Here is a 13,329-nt window from a genome sequence, read left to right on the forward strand (position 1 = left end):
GCCCCCCCACACACACACAATATTTGCTTCTGGGCTCCGTTGTTTGAACCTCTTGTGAGAATTTTACTGAACTGTAAGATTTGACAAACTTTCTAATATTTTTCCCTACAAAAATGGGAAAATAACCAAAACATATAAAAAGAAGATAAAGTTGTGTGCTAGAACTTAGTTTTTCTCTCCTCGGTATCTTTTTCATTCATCATAATGTCCAACTTTCTTAGGCTATAGTCCCAACTACAGTTACATTAAGAGTGGTGTGACTTTGAAGCACACAATGTGAAACATATCACAGGGTTTTTAAACTTTCGTAGTGTGTTAAATTGCATGGATTTAGTTGTGGTATTGTAGTCATAAAAGTTGGCAGCTGAGATGTGTCCAAAGGGAAAGTCCTTTACACCAAATTATCTGTCTGAATAGAATGCCCAGGGGTCGTTTTGTAGAAAAATAGGTGGTGGAGCACATCCAGGGATTGTTATGCAGCTGCACCTACTATTCAATGGACAAGGTAGGTAGGTGGGGAGAAGGAGGGGAGGGGCATCAGAAAGCTTCAGGAGCTGCACTCCTGTGAGCTCCTGCTGAATTCAAGGCTTGATAATGCCTCAGCAGTTCTTAAACTTAATACAATAATCAAATACAATTTCCTACCTCAGATACAATTTCCTGCCTTTTTATTTGGCATGTATAAAATCCATCCATCAGCACATTTCTCCATAACTTACCGTAAGTAGTATCAAAGTATGGGCAGTGCTTCATGCTGTCCCTTTAAATGTGATGGCCAGAACTCCCTTGGAGTTCAATTATGCTTGTCACACCCTTGTTCCTGGCTCCGCCCCAATGTCTCCTGGCTCTGCCCCCAAAGTCCCCAGATATTTCTTGAATTGGACTTGGCAACCCTATTCCATGGCACTAATGGGGATTCAGACTGTGGTCTCCCAGATATTAGTCAGCCATTTGCAATTACTATACCATACCAGTTTTCAGTTAAAAGTCAGTTAAATCATTGATGGGAAAAACTATAGCCTGTGATCTGGAACTGGCATGGATTAAGAACAATTCATTCTTGGGTACAGCTCCCATGTAATGCACAGAAGGTTTCTGAAATCTCCTAAAATGAATTTTGAATTCCCATAAGTTTAAAAACAGCTTGAGTTTGGGTGCAAGAACTATTCAGTTACTCCTAGTAATGTATGCTATTGTCCCCTAAATTTCCATCTAGATTATGGCCTATATTCTTTACATTTCTTAGTTATCTGAACAATACCATTTATTGGCAATACTTTATTTATTTATTAGATTTCTATCTTGGCCTCGCTGCCAAAGCAGGCTCAGGGTGGCTTACAGGTGAAAAACACTTACATAGACCAATTAAAACAGGCATAAACATTAAAACAATCAGAAGGCATTAGAACACTAAACATTTATAGTTTAAAGGCAATATATCCCAAAGGATTAAAAATGAATGTTTTGTTCAAGCAGATATTATGAAATTTATAAAATGTTATCTTACCTTTCAACTTTGATTTAAAATTGCACAAGAAAAAAGTTGCAAAACTGAATTATTTAAGAGGACTTTTCTGCACAGGTAAAAGGATTGCACTGTACAAAATGGGTCTCAAACATACTTGGATAAATGATTAGGGACTGTCGTCTCTATTGCTGTATACAGCTCATTCTAAATAGGATATTATTATGTAATATTTGTACTGCTTAATGTGTCATGTTAATATTTATGCTATACTTTCAGTCCTTTCTGGTTCGTTCCAAACTTAAAAAATTCTAATGCATTGGTTATTAAATATCCCATTTTGTTGATTATAGTGACTCCATCTGTGTAATCTGCCTTGAGTCCCCGTGAGAAAGGCAGATTATCAGTAACATAAAAAAATAAAGACTGAGTAATTACATATTTTTATGCTTCCTTGGGATATTCAAAACCACACATTTATCATATTTATGAAACCATCCTCTAGGAACACATTTAATGGAGGTACCTGTCCATCTTATTCTGCCCTACCTCCTGCCCCTGCTCTTAGTTTTAGCCATTATATTTAATAGCTACTGACAGAAACAGTGTGTTCTGCCTCCGAAACTCCAGTAACTAAATTAGGGACAACTGATTCGGTAAATAGAACAGCTATTGGTAATGAATGAATTTTCATGATATTACTACATCTAGTACAACAGATACATAAATTCTCCCATTACCTTCAAAAGCTTGGGCAGCATCTACCAAGTTAGACCAGTCTAGACCTGTGGCTGTGTCTGGAAGAGGCATCAGGCCAGGATCATTGAATCTTGACTTGTCAGATAAGGATCCATCTGAGAACCAAAACTCATCTAAGTTTAAGATAAAAATGTGTCTTTAGGAAAGATCTTAAATATGATAGAACATAATGGTGTTTAAAACTGTAAATATCAGATTTGCAAGAGATATGAGCAATGGACCCATTCACATATTGTTACGCACATCTAGCTGCCAAACCGATGATTCCCCATCTGCTCTGACAACATAAATCACTTAACTGGAGGCATGAGGAGTCCTAATCCTCACCTCCACTATGCAAAAAGAAAAGCTGAGAGTACTAGCCACCTCTTTGATGCTCTTGGTCTACAACTACAATTAAGAGAAAGAAAACAGATTGTAGGACTGTGTGTTCCCTACCCCATCAAGCACCAATTCTCACTGCCCTTTCTGACTAAGATGGCTGCAACAATGGTGAAGAATTACATCTCAGTGATTCTAACAGTTGGTTAATTACATCACAGTTTGCTAGAAACAGGTTTGAAGATCAACTTCTAACTGTGGTTTCAAATTCTGATTATGATGTAAATGCTAGGCTGGTTACAAACAGGGGTGGGGAAGCTACCCAGGAATGGAGGCACACAAAGATAGCATTTGCACCCCCTTCCCTGTGTGCCATTCACTGCTGATGCTGCCCTTCCTCTTCCTCATTGTATTGGCGCATTCTTGTTCCTCCAACTGCCAGCCCAATTCTCCTTCTAGAGGTCAGTGTAGGAAAAAAAAAACCCATCGGTTAAAGGCTCAGGGGGTGCTGGAGCTTAGTACTGCCATTTTGAGGGCAGTGCTAAACACTGCTCACGTTCATGTATTGGCTGAACGTAGAGCTTTCACACAGAGTCTCTATATGCAGCCAACATGCTGTTACCTCCTTTAGGTCAGAGCAAAGAAGATTTTTCTTTGCTATGATGACTTAAAGGGGAAAGTCCTGGCAGCATCATGAGTCATGATCAAAAAAAGCATACTGCCACAGGAAGGCTAACACCAAAAAGCAGGAGCAGGCTGGGGGGGAAATCCCCATGCAGATGCAAGTTTGGTTAGCATTAATCATGATAAGGGTTATTTATTGCTCCTGTTCAAGTGAAATATCTTTCCTTATCCTCTCTCTCCTTCCATTAGCAAAAAGCACAAAATGTCAAACAATTAATTCATAAACAATAGAGCTGAGAAGATAACTGGCTATGCTTACTAATCTCAAGTTGCACTGGTAGTACAGTTCCTAGTTCTGAATCACTACATTCCATACCACGCTGGTACTATTTGAAATGGTGAACCACATAGCAGGGAGGGATGTCAAAGTTATTTCTCACTTGAACACTGTACTTGTTTGGAACCTAGCAGCACTAGTATGAGGAATAACGTAATTTATGAGTAAGTGAATACCGTTCATCAGTCATTGTAACAGTCTGAGGAATACAATGTAACATTTAGTAGGTTTCCTTGCATCTAAAAATTAACTGATTATTATGTTTAACATATAAACTTACGTCTTAGGTTTCCAGTACCAGTTGATAAGCTTGTTCTAGGAGGTAAGGTACTGTGATATGGTGGGGTAGTGCTGAACAAAATATCATTTGGTAAAGCTTGGTCTAGCATTGAACTTCGCGAACTAGCATACGAAGATCCTCTCCGATTGCTACATATGCTCTCATCAGAAAGAGTGCGATAGAGTGTTCTTCTTGGTGATAGGTTGCCATATAATGAAAACTAAACATTTTAGAAAAGTAAATTAGTTAATAAATTTGAACATCTCTCCTATTTTAGTTGCAGTACTAGTTCATATACTATGCCCTGATCTGAGTTGTTTTTTCCTTGGCATCTATTTACACTGGATTTGGGATAACTATCAGGTGCTACTTGCTGATTAAAGTTGGTGCATGGGCTCGTATTGGGAGAAATGATTCTTCAGCCATGTGAGCCTTAAGTTGTAAAGGGCTTTAAAGCATATTGAACTGGACTTGAAAACTAACAGGTAGCCTATACAAAGGTCACAAGATAGCAGTAATATCCCTGCAGCATGTCCCTGATAACAGATAGGCTGTTATCCCAATAATCTTCTACCCAGAGAAGAAGATGATATTGGCTTTATATCCTGCCCTCCACTCTGAATCTCAGCGGCTCAGAGCGGCTCACAATCTCCTTTATCTTCCTTCCTCACAACAAACACCCTGTGAGTAGGTGGGGCTAAGAGGGCTCTCACAGCAGCTGCCCTTTCAAGGACAACCCCCACCAAAGCTATGGCTGACCCAAGGCCATTCCAGCAGCTACAAGTGGAGGAGTGGGGAATCAAACCCAGTTCTCCCAGATAAGAGTCCACACACTGAACCACTGAACCAAACTGACATGTTATAGTAATAAAGCCTTTTGATTATAAATAGTTAGGTCCCCAGATTGTTCCCTGTTCTGGTTGCAGCAGTGCTGATAAGACAATGTTTGAAATATGCCATCAAGTGTGAAATTCTTTGCAGGCACTTGATAATTCATGGTGTGTTTGAAGAGCTAAATTACTTCAAAGACTGCGGTCAGATGACGGCATGATCTGGCTGTGCCTCTATTTTATCCAGTGTTAGTTGCTTCGGAGAGGTTTGTCCAAACATGCCAACCATAACCTGCCTCACCACATGCTCACTCCATGGTTGACTATTCAGATTCTTGTGGCATCTTTTTTTTCCTTTCTCACATGTGCATAAGCATGTATTTGAAGCTCCAGCTCCTTTTTGACAGCTCCACAATCCCTCCACCAAGTACTGTGGCTCCTCTCAGCTGCCTTCATATTGCCTCTCTTCCTTGGAATAGCCTCTGTTCCTTGTAAGCATCATGAAGATTTACATGAGAGTATCCCACTGAATCCAGTACATTTATTCTTGTGTGAATCATAGGATGCTCTCAAACAGCAACCCTTTTTCTGCTAACAGAATTTGCATGAGGGAAAGTGGGACTGAAAGAAGGGTTGCCAACCTCCCTGCCAATATGGGAGCTTAATTAGGGACTATTTCCATAGCTTTCCATCGGAAAACAGGAGAAATTGGGGGGAACTATTGCTCAAAAACAACTCCCTCAGGGACTCCCAATCCTGACAGAGTGTTGAGTGAAGAAATGCACAAGCAGTGATTCAAAATTCTGGGGTGAAGATCCACTTATGCGCACTTTGCTACCTGATTTTTTTAAAAAAAGGTTCACACTTCCCAACCGCCTTGAGTTCACAACAAGAGAGTTCAAGGCATCCAGAAATGCAGGGTGAAAGCACTGATATCCATGAAGACCAGACTTCCCCCAGTGCCAAATAACTCCAATTTGAAGGCGAGTCAGAACAAGGTGCCAGCAACTGGGGAATGGGAAGCAGATGTCTGATCATGCACTTTAAATCCAGAAGGGAACAGCAATGATATCAGATCAAACCGCTCATCTTACTGCTGCTATATTTTTTTAAGAAATTGGCCCTATACTTTTCCTTATAGAATCCTTATACTTTTCCTATATGTGGCTGATTCTACTCCTTAGGTGCCTTTTGTGCACAATTCTCAAACTGTTCCAATTTCTCAAATGGTTACTTATTTTCCCCCTCAAGTAAACCTGTCCCAGAATGCCCAGGGTGTGATTCAACATGGCCAAAAGTTGTAGTTGTAAAGAACGATTGGCAGTTCCTCTCTCCCAAGTGGAACTGTTTTCTGCTTTTTGCACATATGTCTGAAAATGTGACATATGACTGCTATAAATCTCAAATGAAATTCAGCAGTGTCCAAAACAGACATACACCAGTGAATGCTCACAGTAACATTTACTCAGTTTTGGAACATTCACTTATACATAATTTATTTGGGGAATGCTAACATTTATATTTTTTATATTACAACTACACCACATGTAACATGCATGCCTGTGACTGACCATCTCACAGGAACTCCCAAGATTAAAACTGATATACATACAGTCCAAACAACTTTTATAACCTGGAAAGTCTAGAAACAATATACCTGTATGTTTTCTCCCCTGTAACAGTGAGTATAATGTAAAAATGACAAGGCATTCTATTATTGTAAAATGCATAAATTTTGCTGAAAGTTGAAAATTCAGAAAAAAATATTTTCCCTGAAGACTCTATTCCACCACCACCCCTAATTTTTTCCAACAGAAAAAAATTAGAAAGTTTAGGGAGCTCTGAAAAGAAAACTCCCATGAAATATTTTTCATTTTGGAATAAATAAAATAATTTTGAGAAGTTCCTACAGACTCCAATAGTGTAGTGTGAAGACAATCTACATGTTTGTTAATAGTATTTCCTATGTGTACTATAGACATATACAACATGTTTTCAAAGATATGTTGATTGTTTAGATGTGACTAGTTTTGTGTATAATATACTACACTGAGTATGATAATAAACTACTGGAGAGCTCAGTGTTTTCAATATTATAAAGTTTATCTCAATATCCAAATATGGTGCTTGTCTTGGTGTGACTGTATGAGACATTTTGTTCAATAACAATACAATTCATTTTATTACAAAATTTGCATTTTTCTATTTTAGTTTCCCCAGCCTTTAAAATGGTAGAAATGAAGATACATGTGCTAAGACAACATAGAGTGCAGCAATGTGCAGCTTTCTCTCCCATATTGCTTATATTTGCAATTTACTTAGAGAAAACCAAGACATTTATACCTTTACATATCAATTAGTAGAATTATCTATGCTAATTAAGTTACAAAGGATGCATTTTATATTGTTAAAGCAGAAAAATAAGTTTAGGAAAGTAAGTTTCTTTCATTTTTTTAAAATGGTGTAGATAGTTCCCGTAGGAAGGGGGAAGAGACTGAGATTGGTAAAAGATTGTAAGGAAAAAGGATGATGGTCCAGACTTTGCCTCCTATGGCTGCTCTTAGCATTAAAAAACAACAACAACCCATAGCCACATTTATAGCCATGTTTTAAAAGATACTTAGAATCACAGAGTTGAAAAGGACCTCCAAGGTCATCTAGTCCAACCCCCTGCACAATGCAGGAAATTCACAAATACACATCACACACATACATCCCCCCCAGTGACTTATAATCTAAATTACTACTATCACAATACATTGTTTACTAAATTCTGAACAGTGATATCAATTGATTGACATAACTACAGTGGTAAAAAGAGTACCTAACCTTTCGTCTGCCCTCCTCCACAAAGATGCTGTCTGGTAACATCAGCTTCAAAAACTCTTCTTTGGACAAAACTTGCTGGCTTTCAGGAGCTGTATTTCTTACAGAGGCCTGAAGTTGACTTGAAGATAGCCTAACAACATCATTATATAATCTGAAGAAACAATTGGTTGTTCACCATTAGCCAACATTTTCATTGATATTCTTTTTATAGTGCCCTGCTAGTTGCATTTTCCTTAATCTTTAAACCATTTAAAAATCAACTTCAGCCTTGGATGACTCATTTAAAAAACTGAGCTCCAAATGACTCTTGAGTTTAAAACATGTCATGTAATTATTTTTTATATTCAAAACAGACATCGTCATCTTATTCTCAAAGACTACTAGTACATTCCCCTATTACCCTGTTTCTTACTTGGATGCCAACTCGGGGTATAGATTCTACCATCCAAAGCAGCCATTTCCTACAGATGAACTGATATCTCTTATCTGGAAATGAGTTGTAATTCCAGAAGACCTCAGGCCCCACCTGGAGGTTGGCAACATTGCAATTTTCATTCAATCAAAGATCCAAATATTTAACATCTCTTCAGCAATCTGATATAGTGGCAAAGATAAACAGGTTGCTTATCTGTAACTAATGATCTTCGAGAGGTCATCTGTGCAGTCTCACACATGGGTCATATGGGTCTTGCTGCTGGCAATGATCCCTACCTTGGAGTCTCTAATAGCTCACTAGAAGTGTCTTTTTGGCACACTTTCCAGCTCACTCTGGGAAGCAGGCATTGACTGCGCATGCCTGGAGAGGAAAGCGCCCCTCCCACTCAGTTTCTTCCAACCGCTACTGACAATTCCCATAGAAGTACTCTACAGGAAGAGCCAGCAGTGTGGAAGGCTGGGTGGGCATGTGTGACTGCATAGATGACCACTCGAAGATCATCAGTTATAGGTAAGTAACCTATTTATCTTCATCATGGTCTCTGTGCAGTCCCACACATGGGTGATTATTAAGCTGATAACCAGGAACAGTGGTGGGTACTGGTAATAATAGTATCAGTAATATAACATACATTACCTACAGTCACTTATTGGGGTTAGTGGAACACTGACCAAAGAACTGCCTGACCAAAGGAGGCATCACGCCTGGCATGATCATCCATCACGTAGTGAGAGACGAACATGGATGAGGAGGACCAAGTCACAGAGAAACAGATGTCCTCCAGCAAGATGCCCTAAACAAAGGCCAAGGAGGTCGAGACAGCCCTCATGGAGTGTGCTTTCACAGCTTCAGGTAGGGGCTGCTTTGCCAGTTCATAACACAACCTTATAGTGGAAGACATCCACTTAGAGAGTCATTGGGTGGAGATTTTGCAACCCATGTACGCTTTGCCATAGGCCACAAACAAGTTAGGGCAGAGATGTCAAACTCATTTGTTATGAGGGCCGAATCTGACATAAATGAGACCTTGTTGGGCTGGATCATGTCAGGTTGGGCTGAGCCACATTGGTCTGGGCCACGTGTGTACCTATTTAAGATTAGGTAGCATATAAATTTTATAAAGAACACAAACACAAATATATACATATACATACATACATACAAACTTAAAATGCTTAAAACGTTAGTACTAATTGGTCTTAAAGATGCTTTCTTTGCATTTCTCCCATGGGATCCAGAGAACTGGGCACAGGAAGTTCTGGCTCTTTTTCCCTTTCCTTGGGGACGAGCCTCAGCCAGTAGAAGGAAGAGAGGCTTGGCTCAGTAGCTCCACTGTGCAATTGAGAGAGTCTGGCAAAGCAAGCTATTCCTCTCTCCTTCCTCCCCAAGGGAGGAGTCTCAGCCAATGGAGAAAACAGAGGCTTTGCTCTGTAGCTCCTGTGTGATTGAGCAACCCATGCAAAGTAAGCTGTTATGCAGAAGGAAGCAAGATATAGGGAGAAGGAAGCAGATGACAGCCAGTTGCTTGGGGGCCTGATAAGAGCCCTCCAGGTGCATGATTCAGCCCCTGAACTGCATGTTTGACACCCCTGAGTTAGGCTCTTTACGGAAAGGTTGCGTATGGGATAGCTAGAATGCCAGAGCCCGACACACATCCAGGTTGTGTAAGGCTCGTTGGCCAGTGTCCTTAGGTTCAGGAATAAAAACTGGGAGTGTAGATGATCTTGAGAGATGGAACACAGAGACAATGTTAGGCAAATAAGTAGGATCAGGTCACAAGACTACCTTATCTCTATGAAAAACTGTGTAGGGAGGGTCAGAACGGAATGCACAAAGATCACTGGCACACCTGCCAGAAGTAAGCGCAACTAACAGGCACACCTGTCAGAAGTAAGCGCAACTATCAGCCTACAGCTCCTGTCTTCCAGGACAGGAGCTGTAGGCTGATAGTGGCCAAAGGTTCAAATGGAGGAGCCATAAGCTGTGCTAGAACTAAGAATAAACTCCAAGAAGGAACAATCGATTTGACAGGAGGGTGCAGATGCAGCAAACTTTTAAAGAAAGACTTTGATAAATGGTGAGAAAAATGGTCTGACCTTCATCAGGGGTATGGAACGCGGAAATAGCCAACAAGTGAATGTTCACAGATGAGTAACTGAGGCCTGAGGTTTGTAGAAGGAGCATATATTTCAAGATCAGGAAGAGGAGCCAGTTCAGGGGTGAAGTGGTGTGACTGTGCATAGGAACAGAAATGCTTCCATTTAAAAGAATAAGAACATCTGGTGGAAGGTTTCCTGGTGTTTAATATGCAATTTTGAACTTCAGGCAGTAAAGTTATGGGTGGATCCGCCATGTGAGATGAAGAAGATTGGAGTTGTGGTGCCATACTTCACCGTGATGTTGTGTTAGGAGATCAGCAGCTGGCAGAAGATGAAGGTAAGTGTGATTTGAAAGTTGTAGTAGTTGTGTGAACCAAGGTTGCCGTGGCCACCATGGCGTCACATGAATGCAGTCCGTGCGGTCTCAAACAGTTTTTTGAAGCGTCCATGTGATTAATGGAACAGGAGGGTACAAGTAATGGAGCAGTTCTGTCCATACATGAAGGAAAGCGTAGTTGATACCTCTGGCGTAGAACCTGTGACACTTCGCATTGCCATGGAAAGCGAAGATGTCCACACTTGGACTCCTGAAGCAGGTAAAGATCCGATGGAGGTAGCAAGGATTCAGAGACCATTCATGGTCATCCAGATGAACCCTGCTCAGAGTCTGCTAAGGTGTTCTCCACCCCTCGTAGATGAATCGCAGTGAGGAAGGTGCCGTTCCTGATGCACCATTCCCAAAGAGCAATAGCCAGTCGACAAAGGCAGACGGACTTGGTTCCCCCCTGCCTGTTGATATAAAAGACAGGGGCTATGTTGTCTGTTGTAACCTGGGCATGGTGACTACATAGAGAGGGGATGAAGGAACAAAGGGACCTGTGTACCGCCATCAGTTCTAGGAAGTTGATGTGAAGTTTCCTTTCTGAAGGAGTCCAGAGACCTCTGACAATCCTGGCCTCTAAGTGGGTTCCCCTACCCCACTTCAAGGCAGCATTTGTTACAATGGTTAACAGGGGAGGGATGGCAAAACCTATTCCCTCTAGAGTCCTGGACCAATTGAGGTACTGATAGAATGGTGTCCTGAGGCTGTACAAACCAAATTTGGAGAGGGCACATTCTCAACCTGGTGAAGCATAGAACAGAGGTGGTCACAGCCATAAGGCCTAGCAATCATTGGATTATTAGAGCAGGTTGATGTGGGGTTTGTTGGAAAGCAGCTGCCAACATTTGGATGTGGATACTGCAGTCAAGAGGAAGGCAGGCTAGGTGAGGGAGAGTGCACAGGCAAGCACCTACGTACTGAAGGTCTTGAGCAGGAGTTAAGTGGGACTTGGCAAGGTTCACACACAGGCCCAGGGAGGTCGGGAGCCACAGGGTCATGCTGAGATCTCTCTTGAGTTGTTCCAGCAAATGAGCAATCAGCAGCCAATCATCTATGTACGGGAAGATGGAAATTGTTACGAAGATGGAGAGCAGCTGCGACCATCACCATGCATTTGGTGAACACTCAAGAAGTGGTGAAAAGGCCGAACAGTAGGATGCAGCACTTGAAATGATGAGCTCCTACAGAGAAATGGAGGAATCTTTAATGACGCAGTCTGATGGTTATATGAAAATAGGCATCCTGGAGGTCCAGAGATGCCATCCAGGACCTTGGGGGATCAGAGGGAGAGTGGACTGAAATTGAGATTTTTGTTGGTAGGGCTGCTTGGTCTGAGGGGCCCTACACTTCCAATATTAAGGGGTAAGCTGGTTTGCAAGGTCGAAAAATAGGCAGAAAAGTAAGCCAAATAATTGTTAATTTTTGAATTGGTAGAAGCAAGGGTGTAAATCTTGCGAGCTAGAATGTCTAATTTCCATCCATCATGGTCAGGAGGGGCAGGGTGTCTAGAAAGTTTAGCCTTGGTAGCAGAGTGTACAATAATGGAATTCAGAGCAGGGTGTGAAGAGAGGAACTTCAAGTCCAGAGCATGAATCCGATATAAGGAGTTGAAACGCTCTGAGGTCAGAGGGATAGAGGTGGGTTGGTCCCAGGCATCATGAAGCCCTTTGAGGAAGACTGGAAGCTTGGGTAGGTGTGATCCCGCAGGGAAATTGGCCTGGACAACACATCAGATATCTCAGATGAATCAGATGGTAAGGTCACTGTGACGGTAATGAACGGGTTAACAAGAAGACTAAGGACGCATAGAGCCTGAGTCAGGTGATCTGAGGGTGGGGGCCAGAGTGCTCGGAACTCTCAGAGGTGATTGACAGCTAACGGCTGAGGGCAGTAAGTGTCTGACAGTCTGAGGGAGACTGCTGAAGAGAGCAGTTGGTCTGAGAAGGAGCTGAGACAGCAGCTGAGGAGAGTCTTTGAGAGAAGCAAAGCTCACTGTTCACTCTATTTAGACAGCCAAGGGGCTGTGTGTGACTAAAGAAGAGTCACAGTAAAAGACCTGAGAGGTCACAGACACAGAGACACTTCTCTTAAGAGCTAAAGAGGTGGTTGAGGAAAAGATGTGGGTCTAGAAGTCTGAAAGGCTGGAAGAAGAGACACCAGTCGACTTAAGGGACTTGGCACATTATACCCAAGAGGCCAACCCAGAATAGTGTTGGAGAGTGAAAGCTGTATGATCTGTGAAACCTGAGAGACCTAAGGGAACTAGATATTATAAAGCCTGAACTACGAAGAAACTGTTAACTGCTTGAGATACAATAGAGCCCATGTATATATTTCCCATTCCCCAGTTGAAGACGATGTGTGTATGTTAATACATTTCTGTGGTTTACTTTTAAAGTTCTCTGGTGCCAGTATATTGGGAAAACTATCAAAGCTGTTGTGGTCCCCCACAAACTGAGTTTATATCCATCTGAAAGCAAAACAAAAACCCCTAAGAGACTAGTAGTGAGAAATCCATATTACACCCATCCCTTGAGTTTCATAGTCGTGAGGTAAAATTCAAAAGGAAGAACTGAGGCGGAAGAGGGGCTGGGGTAGCCATAAGCCGCATATAGAAGCGATCCAGTGAGACTGTGAGGCACGCTGTTATAGTCACATTGAGAGCTTCAGCCATAGTAGTGATGAGTTGAGGTAGGCCTTGGAACCATCTGACAGAGAAAGACGATTCGGCTGGGTGACACTGGAGTCAGTGGAACCTGGGGAGATTGGATATTCTGCTCCCGAGGTATGCACTGAAGGTGAGTGCGACGGGATCCAAATGATGTCAAGAGGAGCATTAGGAGTTAACTGAGGCATATCAGAGATGACGTCAGTAGTAGCCGAGAGTTCCAATGGAACTGTGTCGAATTCAAAGAAGCAGCAAGGGCTGGAGGCTGAGTCAAAGTCGAAGAAGTATGAAGGACTGGA

General features: G+C 41.7%; 1 protein-coding gene across 4 annotated transcripts in view; it reads right to left on the bottom strand.

Moving 5' to 3' along the window:
- The window catches only part of SIPA1L2 (signal induced proliferation associated 1 like 2), a 206,822-nt gene that overhangs the window by 27,258 nt on the left and 166,235 nt on the right, over window positions 1-13,329 (bottom strand). For all 4 annotated transcript variants that reach the window (XM_060242967.1, XM_060242960.1, XM_060242953.1 and 1 more), the window contains 3 exons: window positions 7,446-7,596; window positions 3,787-4,006; window positions 2,206-2,337 (listed from right to left, as the gene is read on the bottom strand). In XM_060242967.1, the coding sequence (XP_060098950.1) occupies window positions 2,206-2,337; window positions 3,787-4,006; window positions 7,446-7,596 (503 nt within the window). The remainder of the gene's footprint in view (window positions 1-2,205; window positions 2,338-3,786; window positions 4,007-7,445; window positions 7,597-13,329) is intronic.

This window comes from Heteronotia binoei, chromosome 1 (genome assembly GCF_032191835.1).
Source record: "Heteronotia binoei isolate CCM8104 ecotype False Entrance Well chromosome 1, APGP_CSIRO_Hbin_v1, whole genome shotgun sequence".
NCBI classification, from domain to species: Eukaryota; Metazoa; Chordata; class Lepidosauria; order Squamata; family Gekkonidae; genus Heteronotia; species Heteronotia binoei.